Source organism: Ctenocephalides felis, unplaced genomic scaffold, assembly GCF_003426905.1.
Source record: "Ctenocephalides felis isolate EL2017-DRISC unplaced genomic scaffold, ASM342690v1 CF-g0.4_SCAFFOLD_00845, whole genome shotgun sequence".
NCBI classification, from domain to species: domain Eukaryota; kingdom Metazoa; phylum Arthropoda; class Insecta; order Siphonaptera; family Pulicidae; genus Ctenocephalides; species Ctenocephalides felis.
This window is the reverse complement of record NW_020536999.1, coordinates 26,950,003-26,964,401: the sequence shown is the minus strand read 5'-3', so window position 1 is coordinate 26,964,401 and position 14,399 is coordinate 26,950,003. Positions and strand designations below refer to the sequence as shown.

The window sequence follows — 14,399 nt, the reverse complement described above, 5'->3', positions numbered from 1 at the left end:
ATTACTATATATATTTATTCGTTCATATAATATACAGTGACGATCTTAGCGCTCAAAACGCTTGAAAATGTTTACATTAAAGAGAAGCCGAATGAATCCATCTGAAGATATATTTCTTAGAGGGCGCCATTAATCACATGATTGACTTTTTAAGGGTTTTTGGATCCCCCCTCCACCCAGGTGTTACTTGATGATATTAAAAATTATCCCGCCTCCCCCGACAAACATCACGTGCATGTTTAGTTACGAGAAAAAATTGTGTTTTTTTAAGAAAATATTTAGATTTTTTTGAAAAATTCAAGAGAAAAATAAATACACGTGATATCTTATACTATACCCTCCCTCCCCCACGTGATATTTCGTGATTTTGTCAAATCCCCCCCTTCCACTAATAACCTCACGTGATTAATGGACGCCCCTTACGAGTTGAATAACGCATATGAAATATATAGTTTGAAAATGAATTGTAAATTAAAAATTTATGTGTAAAGTACAAAACTATGTATATTTTTGAAAACTGAAAAAAATCTGAAAATTTTGAAATTTGTTTGAATCGTATAAGTTTAAATCGTTTAATAAAAATTAAAAATCTTGGTACGTCTAATAATCATTTTTGACTTTTTTCTCTGTATCTCCGAAACCGCTAGCCGTTGCCTTTCCAAAAATTTAATCAATTTTTCATTCCTTTAAAACAAGTAAAATGTTTTTTGAATCATTCAAATCGGGCGCTCGCCGTTACCTCAAAAACTGATTCACCATTTTTTGCACTTTTTGCCCCGTATCTCCGAAACTGCTGGACTAGCCTTTGCCAAAAACTAATCAGTGCGTCTCCGTATCAATAGAAATCGAATGTTTATGGATAATTGAAATTGGTTGAACAGTGTTCCTGAAATGGTCGTGGAAAAGTTGTATCCGCACACACACACACACACATTTTTTCAGTGTTCAGAAACCTTAACGTCAAGATATGGAAAAAAAATTCATTTTCAATGTTTTGCTATTACTATAACATACCCTACGGGAAGTGAATAAATAACTGACCACAAGAATTGAAGTAGTCCGAATATTGCGCTTTTCTATTCCGATTTTTTCTAAACAAGTGACGTTTTACTTGATTTTCATTCACTATGTTTATAGTCGATATGAATTAAAATTCCGCACTACTTGAAATGTTGCGTTACCGAGAAATAAAAATTCCGCGTTACCGCAAAATATCCTGAACCGATTTTGGGAATCTTAAAAGTCGTTTGAATAACATCAGTTGGAAATGGCTCTTAACGAATATCATAAACAGTCATATTATAAATCATAGGCCCGAAAATGATTTAATTATAAAAATTCATTAAATTTTCACACTTTTTTAATATATCTGCCCACAGATCCTGTCCGAAGGATATATTATTGTACCTCAAATTTTAAAAAAAGACCTCAATTGAATAATATATTGAATAAAACACTAACAGAAACAAAATGGAATTAAAACAGCGAATATAAAAAATACATAACTTTATTCAGGAAATAAACTGGATACACTCATCACTCAACAGATATATAAACAATTTCAAGCAGTCTAATACTGTACAGAATCTTGAAGCAAATCAATAATCAACAAATAATTTTTTTTTATAAAAAATTGTTTATGATATACATAAGTTCATAATATTAAAATATGCTAAAAATATTGTCATGTAATTAAAGGCCAACCCACAGGAACTTTGACTATAATGTCTCCTAAATTTTTTTTTATTTCTACAAATCTTCTCTTAAATTCTAGACCACAGCCTTTTGATAACCGGAAATCAATCATTAGGTTATCATCCATTTCTATTACATTAGCTTTGAATACCAATGGCATTTTGCGCCTATCTAATGTGTTTATTGTTACCTGAAATGTAAAAAAATGAGTTGAATTCAATCATTTTAAATGAATATAAAGTTTTATATTAATATATTATAAAAGCTATTGAAGTAACTTTTAAGGAGAACAACATTAATTCAGTGCTTAATCAAACAATTACTAAACATATGATAAAACCGATTACATTTCAGTTTAATAAATATACTAACCACTCCTTCATTAACTTTCCAAGTATATCCTTTCTTGTCAAGGCAACTAGTGAGCTTTTTAATGGCGTCATTAGTCTCTCCGCTAACAAAGAATCTAGTCATTCTTTTAACTAGCTTCTGGAAAACGTTCTGTGTTGTACTTTGGGTGAGATTCATTTGAGTACTTAAGATCATGTCATCCATAAGCACCGGCTGTGAGAAGCAAACATCAGCTCTGGAATCAATGTCATATTCTTGAACATTCGGTACAAATAAAGGTTGTGAGAGCGAGAATTTGCTGATATTTTCTTCATAATTAGATATACCACAAAATCGCTTTGAAGGAGGCCCATCCACCACATCTTTTTGAGATATTTGAGAATCTAGTTGTAAAATAAGATAAATCAAATACAATATGTTTATAAAAAATCACTGATCAACAATTTATATAATGAGACAACTTGTCTATTGAAAACCCATAAAAAATATCCCATAAGGATTGTAATGATATTGATTTCAATCATATCAAATTATATAAATTAAAAAAAATCATTAAAAAGAAAATCAAGTTACAGAATAAATTAAATAACAAAATAAATAATTAAGAACTAAATAATAATGTTCTAATACTTGGTAAAATAGCTTTATGGATTTCACAGGATTCTCATACAGCTAGATCACCAAAGATCAGACCAAAACTAAAGAATAATGTAAATGAACCAATTTGATACTTATTTCAAATCCTCTATGAAGAAATTGATACAGCAATGCTTTGGTAATTTAGCTTTATGAATCATATAAAATCACACAGCTAAATCATCAAAGAATTGACGTTATCTAAACCATCTGAAACTACGCAGGATACTGAATGTGATGATGCTTCCAATTCATATTAACGAGCACTGAGTTGCTCTGAGAATAATGATACTCAGAGTCACTCAGTACCTGATAACATAAATAAATATACCTATAGTATTTAATCAACCAATATATTGTGCCATATGAGAAATTTACTTTTTATTGTTATTCAGGATATATAAGAACATAAAACTTACCTTCACTAATTAGTTTCATTGTGCACCATCTATGTTTTCTTAAGTTTTCTATGTTAATTCTTTTATCTGGATTGGGTGACAATATTTTTCTCAGCAAAGACAAAACCAAATTATTAAACTTGGTCCACGGCGTTAGCGAAGTATAAGAATTTCTTTCCCATGCAGAAAATTCAGGACATGCAGATTTTGGTTGATCCCACGGTAACTCTGGAAAAAATTTGAAATGTAAGATATATCAAAAGATATTAATATGAAAACTATAAAAGTCGATATAGGTCAAGATGCAATATCTACATTTGCAATTTTGGTAAAATAGCTTAGGAATAACTATAATGACCTACAGCTAGAATACCAAAGATGCAATCATAGACTAAACACAAAAACAAGCAATTACAATAAAAATGTGCATCACACAAAACTAACATAGCTGCAAACATCACAATGTATGTATAAAAAATATGTTAAAAAATGATGCAAGCAAAATTAAATTACATACAATAACAATAAAAAGCAGTAAGATCAATATTGATTATTTTCAGGTTACAATGCAAAAGAATACAAATGTTGCAAAAACGAAATAGAATTTTTTTTTAAGCTGAGCTTTATAAGTTCCAGTTAAAACTTCAGGAGCAACATAAGGTAGGGTTCCACATCTCTTGTCTAGAAGGCGTTCTCGACCTTTCATCCTGCAAGCAACTATATTAGATAATCAACAATTGTATTTATATTCCTTAATAGTTATAATTAAGAAAAAAATACTATGGTATGTTTGAAATTAAAGTTTGCTGATGTACAGCATTCTTTTAAATTAATTTCAAATAATATTAGAGCAAAGAACACATACCTTACCTAAACATAGTAGCCATTCCAAAGTCTGAAATCTTCAAATTATCTTTATCATCAAGAAGTAAATTCTCCGGCTTCAAATCCCTATGTGCAACACCTCTACTATGTAAATAATCCACACCAGACAACAGCTGATTGAAATATTTCTGAGCCTCATTATCTTTCATACCAAGGTCAGGCTCTATAATAAGTTATATAAAAAGATATAAATAAATAAAAACCTTACAATAACTGAAACTCAAATGAAAAATATTAGCGTTAATTGAGTAATTAAAACCATAGTGTTATATATGTATTATATTCTTACAAATATTTCACATTTTTGAGAAAAATATTTTGTTGTATTCATATATCAGCAATTATTACCTATTCTATCAAACAATTCACCACCTGCTGCATACTCCAAGAAGATATATTCAATGTTCCCTTGTGATCTTTGTCCAAACAGCCTTAAGATATGGTGATGATGCAAAATTTTTTGTATACAAACTTCCTTGCGCACAGAATTTTTAGCATCCGGATGCTTGGCTGTATCAACCATTTTCATTGCTACAGCTTCTCCAGAATGACGATTTATAACCAGCCTTACTCTAATGAAAAATGTCTTATGTAATAGCATTACAAAATACAACATTTTTGTTTGCAAAGCACAGTTTAGCAATAAAAGATATTTTATCACAGTTATCAAAATTTAATTGTAAATAGAATAGTTTTCTACGTATTCCAATTGAGAACTCATCTTTTAAAGCTTATCAGACACTGATAATCAACAAAAACTTTTTAACGTATTCAAAAGAATTTATTACTATAACAATCATTTACTTTGTTTTGTAATATAAAGAGAACTGAAAACTATGTGTATAATTATAACATTTTATAATAACATAATATAAATTATGATTTTATCAATATAAAAAACATTAGTAACTAATATAATTTATATATTAATTAAACAAAAGCGCGTAACTATATAAAGCAGTGAAAATTTATTTTACAATAAATGATTCTTATGTCAAATTAACAATTTATAATATTTATAACTTACTCGCCATAGGCTCCTTCTCCTAATATTTGCGCTAAACTCCATCCCTCAACAAATTCGCGCGCTGTTGAAGCCGCCATATTACAACGATTAATTTTTACATTTCTGAAATAGATATTTATAAAATACAGGGCACAAAATAGTCTACATGAGACATAATTCTTTTAAGTTCAACCCCATAATTTGAAATTTAGTATATAAACGTTTTTAAGTATATACTTTTAATAATGCACGTGCAAATTATCACGTAAAAATGCCACAGCCTTCTCCTAATATTTGCGCTAAACTCCATCCCTCAACAAATTCGCGCGCTGTTGAAGCCGCCATATTACAACGATTAATTTTTACATTTCTGAAATAGATATTTATAAAATACAGGGCACAAAATAGTCTACATGAGACATAATTCTTTTAAGTTCAACCCCATAATTTGAAATTTAGTATATAAACGTTTTTAAGTATATACTTTTAATAATGCACGTGCAAATTATCACGTAAAAATGCCACAGCGTATAGAAAGCATATATTCGGCTTATAATACAAGCAATAATATACCGTTAGACGAAAAAACACGTAACCAAATATATTTTGCTAACGGTTCTATAAACAGTTTCTATGTGATATTTATATATTTTTAAACCTCTTTACAGCGAAAAATATGCCCAAGTATAAAGTATATCACTTGTTCGGAAACGCTTAAATATACATATATGTCACTAACTACTAAACAAATATCAATAGCAAAATAAATACCCTTGAGAAAAATACTGCCTACGTTGTTTGGAATATCACTTAATAGGATTTATATATTTTAATCACTAATCGGAATTCATTATCGATTCGCTTTAAAAAACCTCTTTCTTTCAGCCATTTGCAAAAAGTTACATATTCGCCATTAATATGCTTCAGCGGCATTATCGCCAACACGATAAAAACATAGAAACAAGTTTTCGATTTTACAGATCGATCTGAAGTGGGCCGTAAAGATTTCAATTTATACTGTTGGCAATAAGAGCTGTCAATATTTTGTTTTATCAACGTTTTTATGTATATAGTTAAGCCATATGCTAAGCATATTGCTATTATTATTATTTATAATTATACCTTATATACAATTCTAATTGTGATTGTTATTTATTGGTAGTCAAAGTTTTTAATTTGTATTCATATCTTTCAAAGGCTAAATTATTATTCATATCGCCATCTATTGATGACCCGAGTATTATGTATTGACAGAGTCTCTACGCTTTTGATTTGTAAATACCATCTGTCAAAATGAAAATATTTGTTTTTACAGACTTGTCACTTTGGCATTTGCTGGATCGATGGGAATGACTCTTGTCATATTAGCTTGTGCTCTTCCACATTTTAAGTAATAAAAATAATGTACAATCTATTAAATGTCCTATATGTAGAAATTTAAAATAAAAATGTTTGATTTCAGCAAATTATGGTGGCCCTTTTTTGTAGTGATTTTTTATATTTTGGCTCCATTGCCTACAATGATTGCAAAAAGATACAGGTAATTTGATTACACATGTCAAGATTAGATTGTTTTTATGTTTTTTCTACATACATGAATTTACAGTAACGACTCAAGTTCAAGCAACGCTTGCTTGGAATTTGCAATATTTATCACTATGGGGATCGTTGTTAGTTCATTTGCATTGCCCATAGTACTAGCTCGTACTCCTGCTGCTGTGCCTACCCCCGATCAGCCTGGAGTGGTATGAAAATTAATATTTTATAAAAAACATTATTTTGAATGAAATCTGATTTGAAAAAAACGTAGTATATCTAAGAAAAAATCCAAAATTTTGATGATGAATGAATAATTATTAAAGTTAATATTCTTCTTCTATTATTATTATTTATTAATTTTTTTACTCTAGTTTGCTCATGTAATTCATGTTCACTCTACTTCTATTATTATTATTATTTTTTTTTTTACTTGCTTCTTTATTAAATTTACTATATACTATTTATTAACATAGTAAACTATGTTATTCCATAAATATTAATTGATGTGACAAATATATATTAAGTTACATGTTAACAATTATTTTTACTCAGATTCAATGGGCTGCTTGCTATTTAACATTGGCGGGAAACGTTGTTGTATATCTTACATTACTGGGATTCTTTCTCACATTCGATCAAGATGATGCTGACTATAGCATGTGGTGAATATTGTCTTTTAGAAGTATTTATGAATATAATAATTTAAATTTTAAAAATATTTTTTATATGCTAATTAACATTTAAAATATTTATAACCATAATGTCATTTCACAATGCTAAATTGCTATGCAATAATCTACCTTATTAAAAAGAAAAAAATATATTTATTGTATAGTATGCATTTAAGTTATGAGTTGACAATCGATTCATATTGCAGTTTACTTTAATTAATATAAGTATTGTATGTAATATTATACAAGTTTGTAACATAAATCATGATAATTAAGCTACAATTATTTTTCATTTTTAAAATGCATGTATATTATGTTTATATATCAATGATCATTAGTGATATATCAATTAAATTAAATACAAAAAAAAACAATGGTTCTTGTTAATTTTATCTATACCAAAAATTATGGATTGTTAGCAATTGTCGGCATATACATTTTGAAATTTGTTTATTCAGCGTTAAAACATATTCCCAGCAGAAAGAAAATTCATCAAATACAAAATAAACACACATATGTACATACATGCCTCTGTATATATATATATATATATATATATATATTCAGGGTGTCTCAGACCTTAACGTAAAAGCGAAACAGAGTATTGACCTCAACTGTAGGAAATTATAAGGTTTTAAGTGAAACCTAATTTTGAACTGTTTGTAAACAATAATCAAAAAGTAAAATATGGTTTGAAAAATACTTAGGTGTATAGAAATCATTTATTAAAGGTATTCGGTTCTGGAGTTGTTAAGCAGAGTTATATCCTAACCGATCCTGCTTTGCATATGTAAATAAAGATAATATGTAGAATAGAATAGTCTTAATGAACACCCTAAAATATTTCAACCAAAAAGTGCCGTGGATGTCTCAAAATTCTATTGGAAAAAGCAATTGAGTAGATTATTCACATATATATGCAACTTGCCTTTAGTCAAAATGCCAGATATAACTAGTATAATAACCCCTAATAATAGCATATACTGAATGGAAAAAAATTGAATTATTAAAAAAAAACACTATGTGTTTTAATTTGTTTTTCATAGAACCAGCATTTGACAAAATGAATTTGATAATGAGTTCACTGTGTTAATATATGAACATTGCAATCCTGGTCTTGAACAAGTGTGATGCCAATTATAACATAATAAAAATGAAGTTTTTATCAAATAATTGAGCCTATTTTGATAAAAATAAAATGTCATTTCAAAGACATTTAAGGGAAAGTAATAACAGTTCATAAGAAATCTAAGCAATTAGTTGGGAATGCAGATTTATCGTCAATAACCATCAGTGATCGTCCGCGGATAAGTAGGTGCTTATTTGTCATTATTTTCTTAATAATTTATTTCTAAAAATATAACGAGAAAAATATTATAGATTAAGTCAAAATAATTTAGAATTGATTCATGGGATGTCTGTGCTCTCGAATAACTCAAGCATTTATGTAAGTCAATTTAACTTGCTGCTTTCATAAATACCTTATTTAACATATTCTTATTGTGAGTGGTTAAAAAAAATTCATTTCAGAATGGATGAAGAAAGATTAAATCAATCTGGAGGTGAAGATTCAATAGGCAGCTCTTTATCTGATAGGGTAAATAAAATTTATGAAAGATAAATTTATGATTAGATACCTATTACATACAATCTTTTGGCTTTTATATCTCTTATTTATTCAAAGGTGCTCATTTTGAATTCTGGCCTCTATGGTCACATATCCAAATATATAGTTTACATATTAAGTTCCACAAATCATTGAAAGCAGCATTCGAGGAGTAAGTGTGATGTTCATGGTAGTAACGATGGTGTTCCAGCTCATGTGTTTACATCAGTGGCTTTAATGGAGTCTCGACCAGGCACGACAGAATTAAGTTCATTACAGCACAACAATTATTCGCCAACTCAATGCAATCATTGTGAAGGGCACGATACTGATGATGATTCGGAACAGGAAGAAATGTCCGAATCAACTTCAAATTCACTTGTTTGCTCACCTGCTGCTTCCTGCCAACATACAATTGAACGTTTGTATTTCTTTATTTTAAAATTTCAGAAATTCAAAGATATCAGTTAGGAATCGTGCTGATCAGTTCCTTTCATCGTAATTTGATTTTTTTTTTTTGACGGTTTTGATGAAAGTTAGTATGACGACAAATTTAGTAGTCTAAAAAAACATGCTAAAATATTATAAGTTAGGAATTGCGCCGTGTACTTCGAAGATTCTAATCAAAATCTATGGCGAACATACTTTAAATTAGGCTTGCACCGAATATTCGGTGACTATTTGGAATTCAGCGCCTATTTTAATATTCGGCCGAATACCAAATAATTAAAATAAAAGAGGCCGCCGCCGCTCAGCCACAGCATTCTTGTTGTTTTATCTTTTATGCTATAAAGAGCTCGCGATGAATCTGTATTTGTACATAATATGATATGAAGAAATGATTTTGTTATTGTATATATAATAATTTATTCTTTATAGTATGTTTGAAAGAGATCAATTAGAAATCGTATTTATGATTTACTAAAAGTGCAATTTATTTTTGAAATAACCAGTTGAACATTTTATCTAAATAGCTGTAATCAATTCTTTTTAAGTTGATTGTGTATATATCCGGAAGTATATTCTACTTATAGCTAGTTTAGTTAGTAATTTGCAACAGTAAAAGCATTCAGTTCAAGTTTCAACAAGAAATTTAATTACCTGAATATAAAGTTGAACTAAATATAATTCGTTTTATAAACCAAAAATAAAATTTTGATATTCATTGAAATAATTTAATTTGCAGATTCTGAAACTTCAACAACATCAATTGACTCTGTTGAAGACATCCCGAGTTCTCTGGATAACATCTGAGCAATATAATTCTTCTATTTTAAATTTAGAATCGAATAATCTTGTTTCAAATTCTCAACTTGAGTCTTAACTTGCTGTATAAATAAAAAATTAATAAATGAATAAAACAAACATAAATAACACTTACCATTTTATGGTTGTTTGAAACCCATTGTCAAAACTGTTTTTCCTCCAAGCACTTATTTGATTATACATTGAAAGAAACCCTTTGATAAATATAAGCATTAATAGTAAAGTTTAACTATTTTCACTATCACTTTCACTGTCATTTTATGATTATTAAATGTAATTAAATATAATAAAGATAAAATAATAAAGATGGAGCTTTATAAATAATAAAAACAAAATTATTTTAAAATTAGGTATATTGATTGTAAATTATGCTCCATTTTAGCACCAAATGCTTGTGTATTTAAAAAATTTTCAAACATGATAATTGTCTGCTGCTGTTAAAATTGAATGAAGTATCGAGTTATCTTTCTTATCATTTGCACTCATCATACCAATCACAGGCAAACAGTCCTAGCTTGAATTTATAATACAAAAATTAAAATAAATGTAACAAACTTATTCTTAATAACTTACGATTATTATGTACAAAAATTAAAGCTAAATTCATATAATTTATATTTAGAGTTTTTACAGTAGAAACAAATGCCACATTTATAAGACTTGCTTCAAAATTATACTTAATTTGTTGGCATATGAGGCCTGCCTTCAAGTTTATTATAATCTAAATGGAACTCCTTAGGAACTTTACGCCAACTTTGTGCATCAAAGTAATAATAGGTTCCTCTCTCATACGTTGAGAACTTTTCTATAATGCCTACTCCAGGCGCTTGGGTAATCCAAACTTTTTCTTCCATGTGATACCTCCATTCACGATTATATCTAAAATAACATAATATGTCACCACAAGAAATATTGTTTGTGTAAAATCTAACTACATGTGATACTCACAGTTCTGTAGCAGCAGCGAGCTGTAACAAGTCTCCAAGATTTGAGTAAAACATATAAAACAGAAGATCTTCTTTATACCGCGTCAATTTCAGAGGTGCTAATTTATCTCTTATAGTCATATTTATTAGGTACTCTGGTGGCACATGATAATCTATATCTTGAGGCCTATAAAACGAAAGCAATTTTAAAATATAAATATAATTTCACGACTTTTCTCAAGGTGAGATTTATCATTTCGTTCAGTACCTGCATGGTGTTTCTGCCCAAGGACCATCAAAATTTGTATACAGATTATCAGGTGAGTTTAAGTTTAAGCCGAGTGCTGTGAGATCCTGTCCTAGAGCTAATGAAACAAGATTTGGATCCTCTGTTTCTGCAGCACGAATGAATGTTAATAGTCCAACCATTCCGAATTGATTGTTAACCATACTCGATGGAATATTTCTCACTTTTCCTAAACATATAATAATAAAGAATCAATGAAGAATTACAACACATAAATGCATCATTAATAATACTTGAGAGTGATATCAATATTAATTTTTCAAATAAACACTAATAAATTTTGTTTATTAGTCATATTTTACTTCGTGTATTAGTGGCATCCTTTTCAATAGCATTCAATAGAATCTTAAAAATTTGAAAAACATATTTTCTATCAGGTGTTTTTAGTTTTATTAGGTAATTTACCATTGGGAGATGTCTGTATTCCTCTCTTGGCAAGTCCTTTATCTGAATTGTTCGCATGTCCAGAACCAGTTGTACTCGCATTTATCTGTTGAGGCAAATCAGTATTACTGTTGGTGTTTGTTAATTTGTCAATCCCTCCACTTGTCCCACTGCTTCCCGTTACTATTGATTCTCTTGATTGGGTACCAGGGAGGGCAGGAAAATCTTCTGAAGACATTTGAAACTCAGATTGTTCATTTGTAGGTTGCTTTACCATACCCACTGCAAGAAATCCAATTTTTGTTAGGCACAAACCTATGCAGTGAATGTAGAAAACGTATGAAATGTATTTTGATTTAAAAGATTATTCCTGCAGAATTAAATATCAAAGAACGACAAATAAAGGCATTATACAACAAAAAATCTATTTCTATTTCTTTCTGGCTCGCAAAAGTTCATGTAACAAGAACAATAAGAATATTAATTAAACTATTTTTATTTCTTTAACTAGCTAAATATTCAAGTATAAAATAAAAAAGATTATTACATGTCTCACCATATGGCTTGACGCCAGCTGTAGCCGGTTGATGAACTTGGTCTCCTTGGCCACTTCGCCCCAGTGAAGGAAATTCTGAAAGGTCTAAAAGAGGGGGTGTGCTGGCATCACCTGCAGCACCTCCAAAGACTGAATGAAACCCACTGCCGCTCCCTACACCACCTCGGGAGCCAGCCATAAAACTTCCCATGCTCGACTGAAACCAGAAAACAAATGAATTTGTTATTATGAACTTGTATTAATTATGAAATTGTATTAATTTGATTGATATTTAAATATCAATAATATATGTGTGTGTGTGTTTTTCTTCACAACCTGTTTTCTGTCTGTTTTTTTTAATGCCTTTGTATACAAAATTAGATGTTATTAAAAATATGAATTCTATTTTTGTAAAATTATTATATCAAATATGTTAAATTAAAATTTTTACTAATTGTAATAGGTTACACCTTTGACCTTAGTTTAATTTTTCCATATTTTAATATTTTTATTATCTCACACAATTTGAGACTTATGGGCACATTGAAATGCATGAAATAGTAAATTTTAATAGAAATATGAATAAATATGTATGTATTATAAACAAATTTCAATTACTTATTGTGATTTGACAAATCCTTAAATATGAATGACTCACAATTGAAAACATGATTGTTCTGGAAAAGTGTAGTGGTTAAGTGGTGTTATATCTTAAACAATAGGATATGATAAGCCCAAGTATTATTTATTTATATATATATATATATATATATATATATATAAATTATTGGAAAACCACTATAGTTTATTATCATTATTACTATGTTCTTCAATATTAGCTTATAACTACATTTACCATTGGATTTGCATTGCCTACAGTAGGTATGGACCTGCGATCTGCAAATGCTCTTGGCCCAAAAAGAGATGTTCTCCCTGATGCAGATTGATGACCTACTAAACCAACATTTCTACTGGGAGAGAGTTGAGGTGGTTGAGCTTGACCAAAACTTGATCCTTCATAGTTTATAATCGAAATTAATAATTAATAATTGAAAAGTCTATATAGCAAATTAAGTAAATAAAAATTAAAAATGTTACTTTAAATACGCTACACAATGCTTTTATATATATCATTTGACTGATTGATCTGACCTATTTTAAAGTTATAAAATATTAAACATATATAAATTTAAATAGGTAAGTAAAGAAGGTAAGTTTGAAAAACAGTCATTAATTAAAATTTCCAATAAAGTTTAAATTACAATTGTAGACAATCGTACAAAACTTAAACATACACTTATGTCAATGGAATATATTTATATATTATGGGTTTATAATAAACGAACTCAACCTGGTTGGAATATTCCTGATGTAGGCGTAACATGGCCTGAAAGAGAACTCGCTCCAAATGCACCAACTCCTCGAGCAACCAAAGAACCCACTGCTATACTACGAGGTGGCTGTTGGAAATTTAGGTTAGCCATATCCTAAAACCATACATTGTACTAAAATATTGGGTCATAATAAATATAAACTGACAAATACTATAATTTGAAATCATTTAGTTTCTATTACAAGAAACCTTAAATCTTAGTTGTTTCAATAATACTAGCATTTATATATGCGCAACAAATTATGAATATATATATATATATATATATATATATCTATATACAAGCAATAAATATATGTAAACTTATTTCCAGCATCAAAACAAATGGCTTTTAAAGAAACCTACCTTATTGGTAACTAAAAATGATCTAATGTCTTGATAACGGAGTATCCCTCATAATCAAATATATAAGATGTGCACAAAATGACATGAAGAATACTTGACATTAAATATCTATTTATTATTGTTTACAGAAACCACACAACACACGAATGAATAAAACGAGACAATATATTTGTGAACAGTCAACTTTTAATGAAAACTATTTACTGCAGCAAATAAAAATCCTACAAATAGTCACATAAGGAAAGCTAATCAATAATTTAATATACAATCATAAACCATATGACAGCACAAAAGTTCGCCATGTTATAACGTATCAAGTAATTTAGTAGTTTGTACTAAATCCACTGTGACTCTTGTCATATAGCGTACAGCGTACAGTATGAATGAATAAGCAACAGGGTAGCCATATTTAAAGCGACATAGACCATTGTCTGCCACTAACTTCATTTCTATTTA

General features: G+C 29.0%; 4 protein-coding genes across 5 annotated transcripts; 2 read left to right on the top strand and 2 right to left on the bottom strand.

Moving 5' to 3' along the window:
* Positions 1–1,566: 1,566 nt before the first annotated feature.
* On the bottom strand, positions 1,567–5,160 carry LOC113375207 (serine/threonine-protein kinase grp). Its single transcript, XM_026615156.1, is given in 7 exon segments — positions 1,567–1,885; positions 2,068–2,429; positions 3,102–3,374; positions 3,696–3,787; positions 3,951–4,128; positions 4,314–4,537; positions 4,993–5,160. Coding segments are annotated over 7 exon segments (1,407 nt in total). The 5' UTR covers positions 5,070–5,160; the 3' UTR covers positions 1,567–1,684.
* Positions 5,161–6,286: 1,126 nt separating this feature from the next.
* On the top strand, positions 6,287–7,176 carry LOC113375196 (leptin receptor gene-related protein). Its single transcript, XM_026615145.1, has 4 exons — positions 6,287–6,361; positions 6,434–6,511; positions 6,578–6,713; positions 7,063–7,176. Exons 1-4 carry the CDS (start codon positions 6,315–6,317, stop codon positions 7,174–7,176), a joined length of 375 nt encoding a protein of 124 aa, XP_026470930.1. The 5' UTR covers positions 6,287–6,314.
* Positions 7,177–8,556: 1,380 nt separating this feature from the next.
* LOC113381256 lies at positions 8,557–10,041 on the top strand. The gene is made up of 4 exons (XM_026620221.1): positions 8,557–8,628; positions 8,712–8,778; positions 8,950–9,208; positions 9,974–10,041. Exons 1-4 carry the CDS (start codon positions 8,591–8,593, stop codon positions 10,039–10,041), a joined length of 432 nt encoding a protein of 143 aa, XP_026476006.1. The 5' UTR covers positions 8,557–8,590.
* A 389-nt stretch (positions 10,042–10,430) lies between these two features.
* On the bottom strand, positions 10,431–14,184 carry LOC113376247 (CCR4-NOT transcription complex subunit 2). Of its 2 annotated transcripts, none has more exons than XM_026616157.1 (8): positions 13,944–14,184; positions 13,557–13,692; positions 13,062–13,219; positions 12,218–12,422; positions 11,692–11,952; positions 11,248–11,455; positions 11,002–11,166; positions 10,431–10,932 (listed from the first exon to the last, which is right to left on the bottom strand). In XM_026616157.1, exons 2-8 carry the CDS (start codon positions 13,687–13,689, stop codon positions 10,731–10,733), a joined length of 1,332 nt encoding a protein of 443 aa, XP_026471942.1. In that variant the 5' UTR covers positions 13,690–13,692; positions 13,944–14,184; the 3' UTR covers positions 10,431–10,730. The 2 variants fall into 2 exon arrangements, with proteins under 2 accessions (XP_026471942.1, XP_026471947.1); XM_026616162.1 differs by having other exon boundaries at positions 12,227–12,422; positions 13,944–14,180.
* Between the last annotated feature and the right edge of the window lie 215 nt (positions 14,185–14,399).